This window comes from Peromyscus leucopus, chromosome 1 (genome assembly GCF_004664715.2).
Source record: "Peromyscus leucopus breed LL Stock chromosome 1, UCI_PerLeu_2.1, whole genome shotgun sequence".
In the NCBI taxonomy this organism is placed as follows: Eukaryota; Metazoa; Chordata; class Mammalia; order Rodentia; family Cricetidae; genus Peromyscus; species Peromyscus leucopus.
This window is the reverse complement of record NC_051063.1, coordinates 162,529,081-162,549,779: the sequence shown is the minus strand read 5'-3', so window position 1 is coordinate 162,549,779 and position 20,699 is coordinate 162,529,081. Positions and strand designations below refer to the sequence as shown.

The 20,699-nt window shown below is 52.5% G+C and overlaps 3 protein-coding genes across 6 annotated transcripts; 1 reads left to right on the top strand and 2 right to left on the bottom strand.

Annotated features, from left to right (window-relative positions):
- Positions 1 to 1,322: 1,322 nt before the first annotated feature.
- Positions 1,323 to 11,456, bottom strand: Proser3 (proline and serine rich 3). 4 transcript variants are annotated; one of them, XM_028855297.2, is made up of 11 exons: positions 11,350 to 11,456; positions 8,936 to 9,029; positions 8,453 to 8,617; positions 6,671 to 6,798; positions 6,493 to 6,596; positions 5,163 to 5,245; positions 4,936 to 5,087; positions 3,278 to 3,459; positions 2,143 to 3,175; positions 1,973 to 2,054; positions 1,323 to 1,836 (listed from the first exon to the last, which is right to left on the bottom strand). In XM_028855297.2, the coding sequence occupies exons 2-11, from the start codon at positions 8,992 to 8,994 to the stop codon at positions 1,695 to 1,697; spliced, it is 2,130 nt and encodes a 709-aa protein (XP_028711130.1). In that variant the 5' UTR covers positions 8,995 to 9,029; positions 11,350 to 11,456; the 3' UTR covers positions 1,323 to 1,694. The 4 variants fall into 4 exon arrangements, with proteins under 4 accessions (XP_028711130.1, XP_028711125.1, XP_037057996.1 ...); XM_028855292.2 differs by lacking the exon at positions 11,350 to 11,456 and adding an exon at positions 11,208 to 11,343; XM_037202101.1 differs by lacking the exon at positions 11,350 to 11,456 and adding an exon at positions 11,208 to 11,343 and having other exon boundaries at positions 4,936 to 5,054.
- Positions 11,457 to 12,364: 908 nt separating this feature from the next.
- On the top strand, positions 12,365 to 14,565 carry Hspb6 (heat shock protein family B (small) member 6). The gene is made up of 3 exons (XM_028855260.2): positions 12,365 to 12,620; positions 13,358 to 13,480; positions 13,556 to 14,565. The coding sequence occupies exons 1-3, from the start codon at positions 12,423 to 12,425 to the stop codon at positions 13,721 to 13,723; spliced, it is 489 nt and encodes a 162-aa protein (XP_028711093.1). The 5' UTR covers positions 12,365 to 12,422; the 3' UTR covers positions 13,724 to 14,565.
- Lin37 (lin-37 DREAM MuvB core complex component) lies at positions 14,559 to 19,797 on the bottom strand. The gene is made up of 9 exons (XM_028855259.2): positions 18,836 to 19,797; positions 16,820 to 16,895; positions 16,582 to 16,632; positions 16,229 to 16,258; positions 16,065 to 16,150; positions 15,813 to 15,979; positions 14,967 to 15,107; positions 14,806 to 14,879; positions 14,559 to 14,729 (listed from the first exon to the last, which is right to left on the bottom strand). Exons 1-9 carry the CDS (start codon positions 18,867 to 18,869, stop codon positions 14,648 to 14,650), a joined length of 741 nt encoding a protein of 246 aa, XP_028711092.1. The 5' UTR covers positions 18,870 to 19,797; the 3' UTR covers positions 14,559 to 14,647.
- Positions 19,798 to 20,699: the final 902 nt, after the last annotated feature.

Here is a 20,699-nt window from a genome sequence, read left to right as displayed (position 1 = left end):
TCCTGGGTTCACACGGCAGCTCACAACTGTCTGTTAACTCCAAGGTCTGACACCTTCACACAGACATACATACAGCAAAACATAAATGCAAAATAAAATAAAAATAAATTATTTAAAAAGAAGAGAGACCAATACAGAAAAAAGAAAGAAGAAAAGTAAAACAGCCACATACAATGAAATTCGCCAGTCTCAAGCTGAGCTCAATGGGGGCACCCTTGTGTGTTTCATGCCCAGTATAACAACTGATTTTTTTTTTTCAGCAGAAGGTCTCACTATGAGGGTATCCTCAAAGACAAGATCCTCCTGCCTCAGACTCCTAGGATTACAGGTGTGTACCACCACATCCAGCAATCAGATTTTTATTGCATATTCTCAAAAGCATCTCTAAGTCAGAGAAAATAGAAGAAACGGGAAAACAGGTGGGCAGTACCCACTTTTCTAACTGAAGCTGCACCCCTTTGGTTGTGTTCACTATGTTGAGGGGCTCAGTTTCAAGGAGAAGAGAAGGGCTGTCCCCTGGATGGCACGCGTATCAGAGAAGGGGCAGATGTGTTTATAGTGATGACAGGTTCTCAGTGGTACAGGCAGGAGGTAGCCCAGGCCAAGGGGAGGGCAGGGAAAGAGAACACAAAGTCGGGACCTGCCAGGTGACTGACTGTGTGTGTGTGTGTGGGAAGGGGGAGTCGGGCTTTGGTGCTGAGCAGGGAGAACAGCTGAAGAAAGTGAAGAAGGGGAGCAAACTCTGGGAATAGACCAGGAATTCGAGGACCTGTGGATGGAGATGGCGACCGGAGAGGGAGGGATGGCAGCAGGAATGGGATATGTACTGCTGTCTAACGCGGGTGCTGCTGCTGTTCTCCTCCTCCTCCTCCTCCTCCTCCTCCTCCTCCTCCTTTCTTTTTGTACTGTGTTCTGTCTGCATGTATGCCTGCAGGCCGTAAGAGGGCACCAGATCTCATTACAGACAGTTGTGAGTCACCACGTGGTTGCTGGGAATTGAACTCAGGACCTCTGGAAGAACAGCCAGTGCTGTCAACTTCTAAGTCATCTCTCGAGTCTCAACATTGATGTTTCTTAACACAGATGACAGTGCCTTTTTCTCCACCTGACACATAAAAATCCACTTCTGGGGTTGGGGATTTAGCTCAGTGGTAGAATGCTTGCCTAGCAAGCACAAAGCCCTGGGTTCGGTCCTCAGCTCCGAATTAAAAAAAAAAATCCACTTCTGAGTTACATGAGTCAGCTCCCCCCCATATTACCTAGAACCATGGGTTTACACACACACACACACACACACACACACACACACACACACAAAACCAGAAAGGAAATGTTGTTTTGTTGGTCAGGGGAGGCAGGGAAGGGGTTACATTTCCTTATTAGCACAATCAGCCTTTCTACAACAATCCATTTCTTAGAGATTAATAGTAAACTGGAAAAATGTTAATTGGAGACAACTTTGTGTGTGTGTGTGTGTGTGTGTGTGTGTGTGTGTGTGTGTGCGCGTGTGCGTGTGCGTGCGCCCCACAGCTCGTGTATGGAGGTCAAAGGACTTTGAATATAGGTTCTTGCCTTCCACCTTGTTTGAGACCCCGTCTCCACGGGCCAACTGGCCACTCAGCTACCTTTATGTGGGCCTTCACACTTGCAAGTACTTTATCTTCCCAGCCCAGGAAAAACAGAATTTTCACAATTCAAAGTCTCCTGGCATCAAAGAAGGCTCCTTCCCTCCTCAACCGCATTCTTGGGGACCTGGGAGGTGAGCTGGCTGGAGGAGAGGAAGATCCTGGTTCTTCAGTGTGGTTCAAGAGGAGGGATAATCGGGCATCCACTTTCCTGGAAAAGACCAGAAGGTAGACGCTGGGGCGTGTACTCAAGATAAGAATCTGGGCTTGTGGGTGGGGTTCTGGAAAGGGGCTAGGGAGAGGCAGGCACCCAATAGGGTTGTCATAGCATCCTGGAGGAGGGTCACCTTTTCTGCTGCCGGAGTTCTTCCCTCTGAGCTCTTAGCACCTGCAACACTGGGTCCTCCTGAAACTCGCTGCCGTCGGAATCTGAAGAGTCAAAGGCTCAGCTCCAGGAGGAGGACACATGGTTTGGGACCACCATCAAGATACCCAAGGGCCCAGGAATCCTCCTCACCTTCCGCAGCCTGCAGAAGTCGGGCGGCCTGGGATAACAAGTCCTCGGAGGGGGCGTGGCCTGAGGCAGGCGGGGCGGTGGTCCAAGCATCACCAGCTCCCGCCTTGGGAGCGGCCGTCTTGAATTCAAGTGATTGGACCTCTGACAGTGTGGATGCCTTTGGGGTTACAGCCGGCTGTGGATCCCTAGCTTCAGCTGAGAGGGTGACTTTACCTTTCCGAAGCATCGACCCGCCCGTAGAGGACTCTGTCTGGGACCCACGCTGAGACTTGGATGGAGGGGGTGGACCTTTGGCTTGAGTGGGTGTGCCCTTAACTTTCCGGGATTCTGCCTCACATGGAGGCGGGCTCTCAAGATGAGGGGCCGTGTCTTCCAAGTTGTCAGGGAACAGCCGAGCTGTCACTACCTGTCCCAGGGCGCCCCTGAGGGGCGAACTGGGACTCTGAAAAGCTGCGGTGTCTGGACCAATTGTCTGCCGGCGCGATGAAGCGCTGGCCCTCCGAGGTTTGGGACTCAGCTTCTTGGGCTGGGCAGAACCACTCATCTCTAGGGTAGTTGGCTCCCGAGGGGTGTCAGCTGGTGGGAGGGTGGGAGCTGGGGGAGCAGGGGTGGGAGCCCAGGGAGGTAGAGCAGAGGCTGGGGGCACTGGGGTGGAGACCGGGGGAGCCGGGGTGGGAGCCCAGGGAGGTAGAGCAGAGGCTGGGGGCACGGGGGTGGAGACCGGGGGAGCAGGGGTGGGAGCTGGGGCAGCTGGAGTGGTGGTAGGGGGTGCTGGGAAGGAGGCCACGGGAGCAACAGTAGAGGCCAGCAGTGTGCTAGGAACCATACCGAGGGATACCCAGGGGTTGGCTTGGGGGGCCCAGAGGAACCCCTGAGGGCTGGGGGCCCAGATGTGTGGAGAGGGCGCTGGAAGAGGAGGCCTCTCCACATAGAAGGCCTGTGGAGGAGGGGGCTGGGCCACAGTGCCCCATGGTGGAACACAGTTAGGCTGGGTCCCCTGGGAGCCAAGGTTCACTGCAGGGACAGGAGGAGTCTGTAGATAGAAAGAGGTATCTGAGACAGGAAGGAAGGGTGGGAGGTCCTCTGTCACCTTCAGGTATCCCTTATCACGGTCAGGCTCTCTCCTCCAACTCACCTGAGTGGCGAGGGCTGGGGTCCGAGGCAACACCCAGGTTCCATCACCCTCAGCTCCTCGCGCCTGTTCAAGCTTCCGCCGCTGCCGCCATTGGTATAAAATGTCTTCCTCAGGCCGAAGGGTTGCCTGGGAGGAGGCTGGGCGGGGAGCAGGGATGCTGGCCTGGGATGGCCCTGGGGCTGCTGGGGGCGGGGGTGGAGAGGAAAGGGCTGAGGGAGCACAGCCTTGTTCAGACAGGCCGCCCAGACACCACCAACTCCTTTGTGAAGTGAGAAGCAGGCAGGGCAGAGTAAGATGGTTGGCATTCTTTTTTCTTACAGTTTTGCTTGGTGGCCTGGGCTGGGTTCAAATTGGCAATCCTCCTGCCTCAGCCTGGGCTTACAGGCAAGTGTCAGCAAACTCAGTTTGTGATTCTATTTGTATTTTTCCTTACTTGTTTTATTTCTTCTGTGAATCCTTTGAACTTGGTCACTTTCCTCCCCGCTGTTCCAAGCGCTCAGAGCAACCACAGGACCCGTTATCATCCCAGAAGACAACGTACTCTCCATGCGCAGAGGTCTCCCGATAGACAGATGCCTCACCAGGCCTCCAAGGCCCGAGGGACTGACCCTCGCCAACCACACTGCTCCATCTCTGGCTCTTGGCCTGGTCTCACTGCATCCCGGTCGGTCTCTGCCTCCCGAGTGCTGAGACTGAGGGCGTGCCCTCTGAAAAATCTGTTTCCCTGTAGCCTGCGAGACAGTCTCACATAGCCAATGTGGCCTCACTCAGTATGTAGCTGAGGTTGACCTTGAACTCCTGATCTTCCTGCTGGGGCTGCAGCATGCCCCACCATCCCCAGCTTCATGTCTGAAGTTTTTACCTTCACCCGTTCTCAGGCTCTAGCTAAGCTGCATTGATGTATGCAGTTTAGATGTGGGTTTGGAACAACACACCAGACTGAACACGTGAGGACTCAGCCAAGCCAGGTGGAATTGCCAAATAGTCAACTTTTTTTTTTTGCCTATAAAAAAGTCCCATTTGGTTCACTGTGATTTTCCTTTTTTTTTTGGGGGGGGGGGGTTGACACAGGGTTTCTCTGTGTAGCCCTGGCTGTCTGGAACTCACTCTGTAGACCAGGATGGCCTTGAACTCACAGAGATCCACCTGTCCCTGCCTCCTGAGTGCTGGGATTAAAGGCCTGCGCCACCATGACCAGCTGGTTCATTCAATACAAAGAAGCATGCTGGGCGTAGCAGTGCACTCCTGTAACCCCAGCCCGAGGGAGACTGAGGCAGGAGTGAGTGCCACAATTCAAGGCCAGCATGAACTACACGAGTTCCAAGCCAGCTGAGGTAGCACAGCAAGACCCTGGTTCACAGAAACAAGACTAAAACCAATCGAGTATGACTGTTTCGTCTAATCGGTGCTAGGCCTCTGATTTTGGAGCTGACTGGCTAGCAGCAGGGAGTACGGCAGGCCTGCCACACCCGACAGCTACTGCTGACAGGCCTGTATGAAGGGACTCCCATGTATTCACTCATTTCATCCCCAGGATACGCGTGAGTGGGGGTCCAACTATTCCTGGACCCCAGTTAAACAAGGCCCAGGGAGGCCAGAGTCACGCAGCCAGTAAGAGGCCACGACGGGAGTCGAACCTGGCTACCCTCAATCCTTACCTCCCGACACAGGTTCTTTGGGACTAGAACTCTTGTTGGAATCCGGATGGAAGGTCACAGAACAGGGAGAGAGGCCATCGGAGCTGACAGGAAAGGAGGAGCTGCTGGCATCACCGGGACTGAGGGAGGAGGAGGAGGAGAGGGAGGCCTTGCTGCAGGGAGAAGGCACCAGTGAGTGAGAAGAGCATCGGCCCAGTGGGGAGGGAGATGAGGGGGAGGGGCAGCACCTGCGCTTCAGCAGCCTGGCCGCCCTGCTCTGCAGGCTCAGCGTCTCCAAGTCCAGCAAAGAGGAGTTCCACGTCTTCAGGTTCTGCACAGCGAGAGGGGCTAGCTAGTCCCCGTGCCAAAGGCTGCCGGGAAAGGGACTCTCTACAGAAGGCCCGGGGACCTGTGTTCCACCTGCTACTTTCCCGTGGCAGGGACGCTTACAATTTGCTTCTCTACCTCAGGAAGAGAGGCTCACTTTCTTCTTTTCCTTTTGGGGTTTCTAAGTCATGATCTTACTTTGTAACCCAGGCTGGCCTTGAACTCTTGATCCTACTACCTCAGCCATGCCAGTATTGATGGCTTAGTGGAGAAAGTGCTTTCTGTACAGGTCGTAGACACACACACACACACACAGAGAGAGAGAGAGAGAGAGAGAGAGAGAGAGAGAGAGAGAGAGAGAGAGAGAGACTCAAACACAGACATACAGACACACACTACATTTAAAATTTAAAATTTAAAAAGGGGACAGGCCGGGCAGCGGTGGCGCACGCCTTTAATCCCAGCACCCAAGAGGCAGAGCCAGGTGGATCTCTGTGAGTTCGAGGCCAGCCTGGGCTACAGAGCGAGATCCAGGACAGGAACCAAAACAAAATGTAAAAGGAAAGATTGAACCTATCTCCTTGACCAGACCTGCCTAATCAAAGCATCCTATCCAACAGTTCAGTGATGAACTCAAAGGTGAGTGAATGAAAGACAGAGATAACTGACTGCTCTTCCAGAGGATCAACCCCCACCACACTCTCCTGCCATGGACTGAACTGCTGAAACTGAGCCAACACCAATCCTCCCTGGCCTGTCAAGTGTTTTGGTCACAGGAACAGGAACATAATGAATATGCATGCACATCTACTTTTAGAGTTCAAAACTGCATTTAACTAGCAAATCCTTTTGTTAAACTTTATTTTATTATTTTTTTGAGATAGGATATCATATAGCCTATGGCAGCCTCAAACTCCTCATACAGCTGAGGGTGACCTTGAACTTCTGACCCTCCTGCCTTCATCTCCTAGGTGCTGGGATCCCGGCTGTGTGCTACCAGGCCTGCTTCTATTTGGTGCTGGACTTTCTACCTGCTAGGCAAGCACTTTCCCAAATGAGCAACATCTCCATGCCCACACATCTCCATGCCCACACATCTCCATGCCCACACATCTCCATGCCCACACACCTCCATGCCCACACACCCTTTTTTCTTTATAATTCCTTAAGTTGGTCCTTGTCTCTAAGTCTGTGCCAGGGCTGCTGCTGTCAACTCAGGCACACCAGAGAGGGAGACAGTAACAGTGTCACCTGCTTTACTTTCTGAAGAGGAGCTGAAGCCAGAGATGCACTGCACATCCCCGCGGGAGATGGACCCGTCATAGCGGATCCTCCTTCAGGTTCACCGGCTCCTGCTGGGAAAGCTCAGCTGAATCACGGGGACCAGGAAGAGCGGTGCTGGGTACTGAGCAGGAGAGGTTTTAGGTACCTGCTGCGAGGTAACTGCTCGTGTCTGATGACTTGGGCTTTAGCCACCAAAAGTCAGCTGGGGTCGGGCCTGCAGGCTGGCGTTCCTCTCGGCTCGTGGGCTGAGCTTGGCGGAACCTGTTTATGTACCTGTGAGCATCGGGGGATGAGAAGCAGAGGAGTAATAGTAATTACCACGACAGCAGTAGCCATTGCTCGTTCTTCTGTTTATCAGGCACCAGGGAAAGTCATGCTCAGTGGCCCAGATGAAAAAAACTCCTTTGCCAGCTGTGGTGGCACCGGCCTTAAATCCCAACACTAGGGGATGAGGGTGGGGTAGGGAGAGGCAGACAGATCTCTGAGTTTGAGGCCAGCCTGGTTGATAGAATGAGTTCAGGAGAGCCAGGACTACACAGAGAAACCTTGTCTTGAAAAACCAAAAATAAACAAACAAAAACAAAGAAACAAAAACAAACAAATAACTGCTTTCTTCAAATCTACCAAAAGCAAGTACTTAGCCTTAAATATCCATTTCTCTTTCTTATATAGTAATGTGGTTTTTTTACATTTTATTTCTGTGTACGCACGCACGCACGCACGCACGCACGCAGGTGCACACTTGAGCAGGCATGCTACAGTGCACATGTGGAAGTGGGTCCCAGGGACTGACCTTAAGCTGTCAGGCTTGGTGGCAAGCGCCTTTATCCACTGAGTCATATAGCCAGCCCAATTTTAATTTTTTGTTTTTTTTTCTTTTTTTGAGACAGGGTTCCTCTGTATAACAGCCCTGGCTGTCCTAGAACTTGCTCTGTAGGCCAGGCTGGCCACAAGTGCAGAGCTGCACCTGCCTCCGCCTCCCGAGTGCTGGGCTGTCGGGCTGTATGCGTGCTTTTCCACACTTGACGTGTATAGGGTGGCACACACATCACAGAAGACAACTGTGTAGCCAGCTGCAGGCTTTGTAGCAAGTGCTTTTACCCACTGAACATCCTGTTAGCCCCTTGTTTCCTGTGTGTTTCTTTCTTTGCTTTTACACAAGCTATCATTTAGCTTAGGCTGGTTTTGAACTCACTATGTAGCTGAGAGTGACCTTGAACTTCTGAACCTTCTGCCTCTACCTTCGAAATGCTGAGACTATAGGCACACATCACTCTGCCTGATTTAATGTGGCTTTAGGGATCAAACCAAGGGCACTGTGCACACTAGACAGGCACTCTAACATCGCCAGCCAGATTGGTTCTTGACCAACAAAGAATAAGGGAGTATGATTCTGGAAAAGTAATGCCACCGAGAACCATTTCTGACCTATGAAGGAAAGGACAACAATAAGACAGACAGAACCTATGTTCCTAACACCTTAAATAGGGGCTGCAATGTCAGCCCTGGCTGCTTCTAAATATGGGAGAAATAAATGTTACCATGGTTAAGCCGTAATTAATCCAGGACCTTTGTGACGGAATCTGAACCTCCATCTTTCAGATCCAAGTACTCACTCTATGTTGGGTGTTCTTATAGATGATTATACAGAGGGACTGCGGATTCAAGACAGGCTCAGTGCATGATTAATATTCCCAACTCAAGGAAGTTGAGACCAAAGCAATACAGACAAGAAGTTAACAGAGGCAGGATTTGAACCCAGGCGGTGTAGCTCCAGACCCCTCAGTACACACATGAAGTGCCTGGTCCTAAAGAGTACTGCAGAAACAGCTCTGTCTCTGATAGTTATTATGGGATGCCTTCTTCCTCCCTTTAACCCCTTATCTCCCTCCCCCCTCCCCCCGGCCCCCGGGATTCTGGTACTTACTTGGCTACCACCGAGTCCCCACTGTCAATTACGGTGAGGGGTGGAGAGGTACTTGGTCCCTCGGTGCTGAGTGGGGAAGGGGTCCCAGAACTGGACGGCCAGGACGCCTCCGACAGCTCAGGGGAATCGGTTGCTGTGGCCTTGGGAGCTTGTGGCCTTTCAGACCTGAATAGACCCGGGATTTAAATTGGGAGAAAAGACAAGAAGAAAAAGTCAGACCAGAGGGTGACCCCTGTGGGCAATTTTTATACAGGCAGTCCAAAAGAGAAGCTGCCCACACTGTTACCAGTGGAAGGTAAGGGGGTCTGTGGTCGGGGATGCAGCTGGTAGAGCTGGAAATGGGATGGGCACCAGCAGTGGGGTAGGGGATTTCTCATACTCTCTCATCCCCATTCTCATCACATGACTTCCTACCTTCTAGTGGTCACTTCCTGCTATAAGTCTAAGGCACAGAACTTTACCTAAAGCTCAAGGTGTCCTCACCTTGGGGCTCCAGCTTTGGCTTCTTGATGGCCAATAGTGTTGTCCACCCTGGGGAACATTTCCAAAGGTGTCTGGGATAGTGAAAACTGACAGGCTACGGAAGAAGCACAGCATGTTAAGAGGAGGACAGAAGCTGACAATCCCCACGGGTTGCTGGAGGAGATGGACTACAGCTGCCACGAATCATCACTCTGTAGTCAAGGCAACGTGAGTAGAGGCATGATTCCCGTGACCTCTTGAAAGAGACTGAGGAGAACCTAGAAACTGGTAATGGTAGTTCTCCACTCTGGATCAGGCCTAGGAGGAGCTTTTATTATTTATTTATTTTTAAGACAGGGTCTCACTCTGTAGCCATGGTTAGCTTTGCACTTGAAATGATCCTCCTGCCTCAACCTCTTGAGTGCTAGAATTACAGATGCTTTAGGAGAGGACTTTCAAAATCATGGACTCGTGCCAGATACATGATGTTCGCCTGCAATCCCAGCACTCAAGTGGCTGGGGCAGGAGGATCCAAAGTTCCAGACCGGGGGGGGGGGGGGGGGGGGGGGGGGGGGGGCTGGCTCAGTGAGTAAAGAACATGTGGACCCGAGTTCAAATCCAGAGAACCCATGTACAGCCAGATGTACTAGCACAAGTCTGCAATCTGAGTACTCCTACACTGAGGTGGGAGGTGGGCACCGGAGAGTCCCCCAAAAGCTTGTGGGCCTGGAGTGCTCAAAGGTGAACATCAAGAGACCCTGTCTTAACAAGGCAAAAGACGGAGTTGGCACCTGCCGAGCAATCACAATGCCCTGGGTTCGGTCCTCAGCTGGGGAGTGGAGGGGATGGGGTTGGGGGTGGCGAGGGGAAGAGGATGACAGGCAAGGTGAAAGATGAGGACAGACACCCGAGGTTGTCTGATTTCCACATGATGCACCCACACTTACACACAGAAACAGATTCACTCACACACAAAGGCTACATAGAGAGATCTTGTCTCAAAGCAAGAATAACATGTTATGCCGGGCCGGGCCGGCCAGGTGCGGTCGCCTTTAATCCCAGCACTCGGGAGGCAGAGGCAGAAGGATCTCTGTGAGTTCGAGGCCTGCCTGGGCTTCAGAGTGAGTTCCAGGAAAGGCTCCAAGCTACACAGAGAAACCCTGTCTCAAAAAACAAACAAACAAACAAAAACCAAACCAACCAAACAAACAAAGAATAACATGTCATAGCTTTATGGTTTCCACTCCCGGCTAACAGAATCAGTGTCAGCAAACAGGCTCTTAGACACTGCATCTTCTCCACACCATCCAGGCGATTTAAATAAAGATTTATTTATTTTTGTGCATATGGCTGTTATGCCTTCACATATCTGTGCACTACGTGTGTGCAGTGCCCTCAAAGGCCAGCAGAGTGTCGAACCCCCTGGAATTAGCACATTACAGATGAATGAGAACAGCCATGCAGGAGCTGAGAATCGAACCTGGGGCGTCTGGAAGATCAGCCTCTGCTCCCAAACTCCAAGCCCTTTCTCCAGCCCCATCCAGGTAAAATATAGTCTGTTGTGTTGTATTGTTTTGTATTTTTTTAACTGACACATGTAAATGGTACACGTTTATGAGGTACACAGTTATGATATTTCAATGCATATATACAATGTGTTACGATCAAATCAAGGTAATTAATTTCCATCTCTTTAAACATTTTCCATGAAGCCCATTTCATGAGTTCCAATTAAGACCACGACTAAAAAAACAAGTAATTCATTAGCCAGGCGTGGTGGAGCACGCCTTTAACCCCAGAACTCAGGAGGCAGAGGGAAGAGGATCTCTGGGTTCAAGGCCAGTCGGGACTACAGAGTGAGTTCCAAGGCAGCCAGAGCTACACAGAGAAACCTTGTCTCGAAAAACAAACAAATAAAAAAAGTAATTTAAAAAGACACAAATGGAAAAAGAAGAACGAAAACAACAAAAGAGAAATAGACAAAAATAAAACAACAACAAAGAACCAGACTAAACCGTACACAATACGTTTCCGGTTAAACCTGTTAAGGGGAGGGGTATGGGGAGGCACAACACCCAATGAGGGACGGGGTACATGGACTACAATCCCCATGATTCACCGGGCCCCTCCTAAGAGAGAAAGTTCAAAGACAACACACATGGATGTCTGGGTAAATTTGGAAACCAACAGACTCAATTGTCAAGTTTCTTTTGGACTCCCTTAGGGCCACCCAGAGAGAACAAAAGTCATGAGATCCCAGGGATGGGGAAGTTTACGGCTGGAGCGCCCAAACCTGCGTAGCATCTTGGGAGTTGTAGTTCCAGTACGGTTGGGCCGGAGACCCCAGGCTCTAGCAAACCCATGTTGCCTTCCCCGGGCTTTCTGTGATCTCTGAGAGAGGGACCAACTTCACCTGCAGTCCGTCCCGCATTTACCTCAGCCTCAGTGCCAGCTGAACCCCTTCGCGGGACAGCCCGACGCCTACCCTCCTCGCTTAGTAACGCTGTCAGCTCCGCCCTCTTTTGGGCGGGGACCTCCGAGATAACCAATGATAAACTAGAAAATAAAAGTAACGGGAAAGGGGGCGTTCCCTCGTGACTGGCTGCAAAGCTGCAGAGAGCGCGGGTTTGATTGGAGACGGGGGGAGCGTGCAGCAGTAATTGGCAAGACTGTGGACCAATTGAAAGGATCGGAGGCTGGGCTGAAGCTTGAAAGAGAGCCAAGCGTGTTGGCTTTCACAGTCCCTTTTTTCTAACCGCCAGAACTGTAGCGGGAGGCCTGGCTCCAGCCTAACTACTGTTGCAGGGCTAACCCTTCTGTCTGTTGGGCCGGCAAACCTATCCTGATGGTCACCTTAACCACTTTCATCTTGCTGCTGAGCAGCTGGTCTCACTCCGTGCCAGGCCCGGGCTCCTGGCCCAAGCAGTGGGATCAAAACGAGCTATTTCTGGCCCCGGCGTGCAGCCCCTCGGGGCCAACCTGGAGTGTTCCTGCTCACGCCCCTGGTCACTGAGCACCCGAGGCTGAGTCAGAGGCACAGAATTAGGCCCGACCTGCTCTGGGGTAGGGTCTGTTCTGTGTCCTCCTGACAGCCTGGCGTGGCTGCCGCATTCTCCAGGAATCTGTTAATAAGACTGGTGCGTCATCCTCAGACCTGCCAGCCCGGCAGAGATGTTAAGAGGACCGAGAACCCTTAGCTGGACTTCTCGGGGCCCGGGTTCCCAACTGCCATAGTGGTTCGCCACACCTCTAAGGGTCTGCCTCTTAGCTTCCCCTTCTAGAAATGGAGAATGACAGTTCCCTGGTGTCCTTTTCCAGGCATCCAGCAGGCGTTTAATAACTAGCCAAGTCATTATTGAAGTTTCTAAATAAGGCATACTAATGGCCGAGTCTGGCCTCCATCCCAGTGTCCCTGGGAGGCCCGCCGCGGGGGCCGCACTGGGCACAGTATAAATCGGAGAGTGCGTGCGCTTGGGCACTCGGAGCCCGGGCTGCAGCGGAGAGCAGAATGGAGATCCCCGTGCCTGTGCAGCCTTCTTGGCTGCGCCGCGCTTCAGCTCCTTTACCCGGCTTTTCCGCTCCGGGACGCCTCTTTGACCAGCGTTTCGGCGAGGGCCTGCTTGAGGCCGAGCTGGCTTCACTGTGCCCTGCCGCGATCGCCCCCTACTATCTGCGCGCCCCCAGTGTGGCACTGCCCACAGCACAGGTGCCAGGCCTGGGGAGAGGGACAACCCAACTACAAACAAGACTACGGTCTGGTTCGCTCTGGGGTGGGGGTGCGGGAATGTCTGTTGATTTTGAGTTTGGGGGAGAATGGCACGCTTTAGTGGGCCATTGGGGGTCCTCTGAATGTGGTTATTGTTGCCCTGAGGGGTGAGGACGGAAGGACTAGATCACTATCTGAGGACTCTTGATGACTGAAGGAGGCAGGTGCCCCGGGAATCTGGGGGAAAGGACAGGGAGTCCTGTAGGGTCGGAATGCCCTGAAGGTTGTGCATGTGATGCTGCATTTCCCAGAAAGGTCCGGCGATTTGATGGAGGGGGTCTTGAGCACTTTAAAGCAGGGGAAGGGTATCCATAAATGCAGAGGGTACAGGAGGTCCCATGACCTGAGAACTCTGGCGACGGGGAAGTGACGTCTTGTTTGCTAGTGTGAGGTCTCGTAGCGGTAATGAGGCTGCTGTGGAGGCAATGACATGGGGTGGGGATACAGGTCGGGTACCTAACTTGGTCACCCTATGAATGTGGAAGCCCAGAAGAGGTGGACTCAGTGTCTACAAGGGGAGGGAGGAGGCCAGTTATTTATGTGAGGTTGAGGTTCTGGTGACTCGAGAAGGGGACTGTCCTCGGCAGCACTGGAACCTACATGGGGAAGGGGTGCTGAGTCCCAGAAGCCCAGCCCCGACCTGATGAAAGTCCCACACCCACGCCTGATGTGTGCAGGTGCCCACGGACCCTGGGTATTTTTCCGTGCTGCTGGATGTGAAGCACTTCTCACCAGAGGAAATCTCTGTCAAGGTGGTCGGCGACCATGTGGAGGTCCATGCACGGCATGAGGAGCGCCCGGTAGGCCAGCAGGCCCGATGGGGCAGCAGGGCTGGGCAGGAGGGTGGGACGCTCAAGCCCATTTTTCTTGCCCAGGATGAACATGGATTCATTGCTCGAGAGTTCCACCGCCGCTACCGCCTGCCTCCCGGCGTGGACCCTGCTGCCGTGACCTCGGCACTGTCCCCTGAGGGTGTCCTGTCCATCCAGGCCACACCAGCAGCGGCCCAGGCCCCACTTCCACCACCACCTGCTGCCAAGTAGGGGTCCGGGCATGACAGGACCGAACCTGGGAAGCCTCTTTAGGCTCCCTTTTAAAAGCCGATCTGACTCCGCCGCCCAGCCAGATGTCCCAATCGCTGTCAAGACAGTTCCTCCCAACCAAATCTAGTGTCCTCCCCGCTCCCCTAGGACCTTTCCACCCCAAACCCTACCTGGGCCTTAGGTAACCTAGGCACCCTCCCTAACCTCCCGCCCACCAGCTTTCAGGCCCCACCATAGTACCTCTCTCGGACAACACCAACACCATCCCGCCCTCTGCCCAGACTCCCACTAACTGACCCCATGTGGGGCTTACGCCACCACTCAGGCCTCCTCTTGCACTTCTAAGTTGTAAAGCACCGCACTGCAGGGTACAATGAGGACAGGCCTCCCCCATTCCAGACCTGTCACCTGTCACAGTGACCCCTGGGCTAGCCAGTCTGACTGACTGCATGGGCCTTCCTCATCAGAACATTCAGGCCTGGTCCACCAGACTCTAGATCCTGTCCCTGCAACCTAACACTCCTCTGCCCCAGGCCATTTTAAACTTGAAACTCCAGGAGCCTAAATTCCTGAATCCTGTTCTGACCTCCCAATCCTTGGACGGCTATTCCCAACCAATCAGGACCCCCAAACTCAAATTGTACAGACACCTCAACTTCCCCAGATGTGACAGGCCAATGAGCCAGAGCCCCTGAGTTCCTTTGTCCTGACTCCCCATCTGCAGCCAGATATCCTGGGCACCACCACCTCCACTTCCCCTGTAAGACCAGTCACACCTTCATCCCCTGTCACCTCTTCCCTTCCTATATTCAGTCCCCAATAAATGTGCTAGAGATTGTCAATTGCCTCATGTCTGGGCCAGGAAGGATGGGCTGGCCAGTGTGGGTTGGGGGCAGGTTTATTGGGGTGGGGGAACTGGGAACATCACTGTCGATCATACATCTCCCGCAGGATCTTCATACTTTCTGAGTAACGAAGCTGGTTCCGATGAGATGCCTCCTTCCATCTAGGGAGGTAAAGGAGGATTTAGCAATCGCTGCCGAGGACACGGGGGCAGGGAGCAGGGACAAGGGCATGCTCACCTCTGGCGGATGCGTTTCCAGCGCTGCATGTTGCGATAGATGAGCGTGGAAGGAGAAGGTTCAGGCTCGGAGGGCTGCGTGGACAGAGAGACCCAGCTAGGGGGCCAGGCCCTAACCCCCAACATAGGCCCTGAAGCTCCAGGCCAGCCTTGGATACCTACTTCATCGTCAGGGGCACCCTGGGTCTCAGGCTGCAGTGGGGATGGAATTCGGGATCTGCAGGCATCTCCAAGTGGTCCAGGGGCTGTGGGTGGAGGCAGCTTGTACACATCACGACTTTTGCTGTTGATGGCCTCTGAACCCTAGGGAGACGAAGCCCCATTATGAGGCCCAAGAGTCAGAGCAGAGGGTTGAAAGTACATGTCATCCCTCCTACTTTTCCCAGTGACACGGACATGAGGGTCTGCCCAGAAACCTGTACTTGGAAGAGTCACAGCAGAGGGGCACATACTTTCACCAGCTAGAGGATGGTCTTCCTGTTCTAGGGACCGAGTCTTCTCGTCAGCCTGAGAACCCTGGGCTACCCTTAGCAAGCCCATGGAATTCCATCTCTACCTGTCAGCCCAAGGTGGGGGTCAAGATGCCTGCCTTAAGGAATTGTCCAGGGGGTGCCACATCTACTTTTATCTTGACAGAGTCAAGTCATACGTCTGTCCCAGAGATCCCTGTCTACCCTCTTAGGCCAGATGACTTCCAAACCCCCATTACCCTCCACCCAGCTCATGGGGTCCACATTTGCTCACCAAGGCCCCATCTGGTAGCCACATCTGTTTGCACTAAAGATCCCTGTTTAGCCTTTTATTTCTTGGAATCCCTGTTCCCTAGGAAGCCATATCTATCTGGCCTAAGGACCTCTGTCCACGTTCCTCACCTAACGGCACAGAGCTGTGTCCCTACCAGACTCTCTATACATTTAGGGGCCGAGATCATACCTATCTACCACTGACGGAGGGGGAGTTCTTGAGCCTAGCCACCCACTGCTCTCTCTGGCCTCTGGGTCATCCCACCTCCTCATCCTCAGGCAGAGGGGGCAGTGGTGAGCTGGGTGACCGCTCACGCTCTCGCACTGAGGGACTGTTGCGCATCCAGGCACGGCAGATGGGGTACAATGGTGTGTTCTCACTGAACTGGGCCAGATCCACACTCCGGTCAAACAGCTTGATCACATATGTGTCTGGGGTGGTGAGGTGGGACATAAATGAGCACCCTTATTTAGTCCCTGGCTCCATGCCCACCCTCTCGGGCCCCTGCCTACTCACTGGATCTCTGAGGACCCCCCTCAGTCAGCCCATCGTCCATCTCCCTCCTCTTCTTCCTCCGCTGGTGGGGGAAGCGGGCAGATGGCCTGTGTGGTGAAGGTGAGTGTCAGGCCTGGAGCAGGGACTGGGGACCTTAGGGTGGGCTGGGGACACTGCCACCTTACCTTTTGCCAGTGGCAGCGATGGAGCAATCCCTGCAGGGAGAGACAGGGCATCAGCAGGCTGAGCCTTGAATGAGCAGCTGCCCAGCACCCCCACCCCAAGGCAGAGGCGATGGGGTTCAGTAATGGAGCATTTGCACAGAGAGGAAAAAGCCCCGGGCTGCAACCCTAGCACTGAAAACAAACAAAAATGGACACCCTGGGGTTTACTGGTGCCCCTCAGTCCTTGTATCCCCCAAACAAGGTGTTATCCACTCATGCCACAGGTATCTCTGTCCATATAAGATGGTCAGGACTCAGGAGGGAAAAGTTACCTAACCAAACTCTCAGGTCCAAACCCCATCAAAACCCCTTACTTGTTGTGTGTGTCCGAGGGCGTTTTCCCAGCGTCTTCATCCAGACGTTCCCTGGGAGCAAAACAGCACTACTGGCCTGGGGTACCAAGGGCCCAGAGCGTGACGATATTGAGTAGTCTCCCCCGGGAAACACCTTCTCCCTGGGTCAGCCTCTAGGCTCCCATCCAGATCCCCATCACAAGCAGAAAGTCCAAACACAGTTCTCACCCTTGTCTCCCAGGCTGGACCAGACCCCTACCTGTCCATGTGACTCTTCTCCAGGAGACACTGAAGAACGGCATCCAGCTGGTTCCGGGCTTTGGCCATCTCCATCTCTGAGGGCAGAAGGTGCAGAGCAGGAGTCAGCCCTCTGTGCACACCCCACATCCTCTGTGGCAATCCTATGGTCTGGTCCAGGTCCCCTGAAAGCAGCCTTAGTGCCACTCAGTGGAGAGACAGGATGAAGACAGAACTGGGCAACTGAGCCTTAGGCAGGGGTCAAGAGTGAGGCTGCTTCCACTCTCCATACTGTTGGCTTCTCCTTCAACACAACACCAAACGAAGAATCTGTGATCTGGATGTCTTCCACGGACAGCCCTTAGGGTCCTTCCACTGGACCCTCTACTAGGTCTCTCTCTCTCTCTAAATCGACCCCTGCTTCCTGAATCCACACCGTGAAGAGTGACACCAGTCCACAGGCTCCTGGACTCACCAGGGATACTCCTTTCCCGTCCTAGTCTCAGACCGCCTGGCGTCCTGAGTGTCTGCCCATGTCTTCCCTCCCCTCGTTGCCCTCTCCTCCCGCTCAGCTCCCAGCCTCAGCTCCTCTCCTCTTCCGATCCACTTTCCACGATGCAACAAAAGAACCTTCCTAAAAGAAAGCCAAGCCTGGCTAGGCATAGTGGCATGTCTGCTATCCCAGAACCTTGGATGCTGAGGCAGGAAGATAAAGAGTTCAAGGCCAGCCTCAGCTACATGAGACCCTGACTCAAACAGTAAGCAAAACAATGAAAAATAATAAAAACAGACAACCAACCCCAGCATAGAACTCTTCAGGATTCCACAATCCTGACCCCAGAAAACAGCGTCTGTCCTCAGGCTGGTCTTTCCAAGCTTACCCTTGTCCTACCTACATAGTTGTAGTGAGGCTCCCTCGCTTTTTTAGATATAGCATCTCTCACTAGGTAGCCCTGGGATGGCTTGAAATTTGCTAACTAGACCAAACTGGCCCTGAATTCAGAGATCGGTCTGCTTCTTCCTTGCATGTACTGGGATTAAAGGCATTTGCCAACACAAACTGCCCGCCCCTCCACTATTCCACCCAAGTTTTGTTGTTAGTGGACTGTTTGGGTTTGGGCTTTTTTTTTTTTTTTTTTTTTTTTCATTTTGTGGTACACCTTTACCAACTCACTCTTTGGTTCAAAAACCTCCCTAGACCACCCATTTCCCTCAAGGAAAAGTCAACAATCCATTCCTGGACCCACAGGTGATCCTCCCCTTCACCTCTTTGCCTCTATCTCTTCACCGCCCCAGCCACCCTCACCTCCCTGCTGCTCCCTCGGCCCCACTGTCCACTCCCTCACACAGCCACTTCCTCCCACCTTGTGTATTTTCCCATCGTGTGGGTCTTATGATGCCCAGGCAGACCATGAAGTCCTGGGATCCAGTTATTGTCTAGTTTGGTTAGCTGTTGCTGCAGGGCTTCCCCACCAGGGTCTACTTCTTTTTCAGGTCTGTGGATGGAGCCTGGAGCCTAGTGCATGCTGGGCAAACAGTCCGCCACAGAAGTGCGCCTATACCCGTCTTGTTTTAGGTCACATCATTACTTACTACGGACCACCTTTTCTCTCCGCACCCGCTCCTCACTGCCCTTCACCATGCCATTCTAGGGCTCCTGTTAGGCTCCCCGAGGCTCCGTTTTCTCATCCGTCACACTACCTACACCCTAAGGTTACTGAATACAGCAATTGAGAATTGATTCCCCATATTTCAGGGTCATACCCCATTTGCTGATTCATGACCACTGCCAGAAATAGGAAAACTGAAGTAGACCAACAAAGGACCCTTCTTAGTGGTTCAGGACCCCGAGGTTTTACTACCATCACGGGGCCGGAACCACCACCATTCAATCTCAAAGCTACTTAGAACAGCCCGGGATGGCTTGAGGGTGGCCATGCTCCGTGCGTCTGTCAGATGGGCAGCAGAGAGATGTCACATAGTTCACTTTCCCGCGATAACCCATGTCTCTCGGGTGGCCTGGATCACCAGTCCTCACCTGATTTCTCCACCTTCACCTTTACCGGGAACATGGTTCGGGTCCAGGTCTAATTCGCTGGATCAGAAAAACTTAGAGGAGGCAAGATTCACAAGCCAAGGCGGGAAGTGGGCAGGAAAAGGTCAAAGGTAAGTCTGGGCACCACTGGTCCCGGGGCCCGAGCACCTTCCAGTCGCGATTGCCTGGGCTGCCACTTCCCTTCTTTCCCTTCTGTAGGCGGGCCCCTTCGGCAGCCGCTATTTCCCATTAGTTAATGAAAACGTCAATTCCATTCGCTGGCCAATTGACAACCTGTACCATTGGCTCCCCAGCCTTAAGTTCCACCTTCCCGAGGCCCTGTTTCCGGAAACAAACCAACGACAACCCAGGCAACTGGGGAGGGCGGGGGTCGTATAATTCAAACTTCCAAGGCGCAACAAGGCGGTAACACCGCCTGCACCGCGCGGAGCACTGTGGGAAACAAAAAGGGTCGGGTATGGCAAGGCTTCTCGGGATTTGTGGTGTTATGTTTTAGTACCGTCCATACACCCATTTACAGCTTTGAACTAACATAGTCGGTTGTCACCGAGATCCCTAACAGGAGACCTATCTGGAGTTGGACGGGCTCCTTTCTTACGGAGAGCTCACTAGGAATCAATTACCTGCTGCTGTCTTTTTTGAGCAAAATCTCTTTCATTTGAATATGAAGAGTGCTGGGTATTCATCCAGACATGGGGAGGCTGCAGTGAATAAAACAGGCAATGTTTTAGCCTTGCCCTGATGTGGCTTATCTTGTAGAGAATAGAAGATGGTCAGTAAATAAACCGAAAATTCTAAGTGAAATGTAATAAGAACGAAAATATGCCCTAAAATAGTCATGGGGAATATCAAGGTAGGGACTGAGATTTTATTATATCATTATTTATTGATTGATTGCCTCACTCTGGCTCAGTCTAGCCTGAAACTATATAGGTAATCCAAGCTGGCTTTGAACAATACCACCCTCTGCTGGGTGTTTTTTTGTTTGCTTGTTTACTTGTTTACTTGGGAGGGGTGGGGGTGGGAGGGGCACACATGTGCCATGGCACACCTGTAGAGGTCAGAGGACCATTTATGAGATTTGGGCATCAAACTCAGGCCAGGATTGGCAGCAAGCAAGTGTCCCTACCCAGAGTCATCTCACCAGACCCTCTGTTGAAATTGTATTTTATTGTTTTGGGACAGGATATCAGTATACAGCCCTGGCTGGCCTGGAATTCACAGAAATCCACGTGCCTCTGCTTCCAAGAGCTGGGATTATAGATATGAGTCACCCAAATCATGAAATTTTAAATAGGAAGATCAAGGGGCCAGAGAGATGGTTCACTGGTTAAACTCAGTGGTCAAGGGGACCCGGGTTTGATTTCTACATGGTGACTCACAACCATCTGCAACAGCACTTCCAAAGGATAAGATGCCTTCTGCCTCCAGACACCTGTGCGCGCGCACACCTACACACACACACACACACACACACACGTGTACACACACACACACTTACAAATAAAGAAAGAATAAAAATAGGGGCGTCAAGGAAGCTTTTCTAAGACAGCTCTTAGATATGTCTCTTGCTGTAGACACTTCCAGAGTCTTGGCTCAGATGAATTCTTCCTTGGCAGACAATACTAAAACACACAATACTAAGTATCTTGTTTGGTTTGTCATGCTGGGAATTGAACCTAGCATCTTTCTCATGCTAAATAAGTGCACTACCAGTATACTACACCACTAAACTACACCCCAGTCAAGAAAGTCGGGGAGGGGTGTTGTTTCTGTCACACACACACACACACACACAAACACACACACACACACACACACACACACGCCCCTCAGCGTTTCTCTG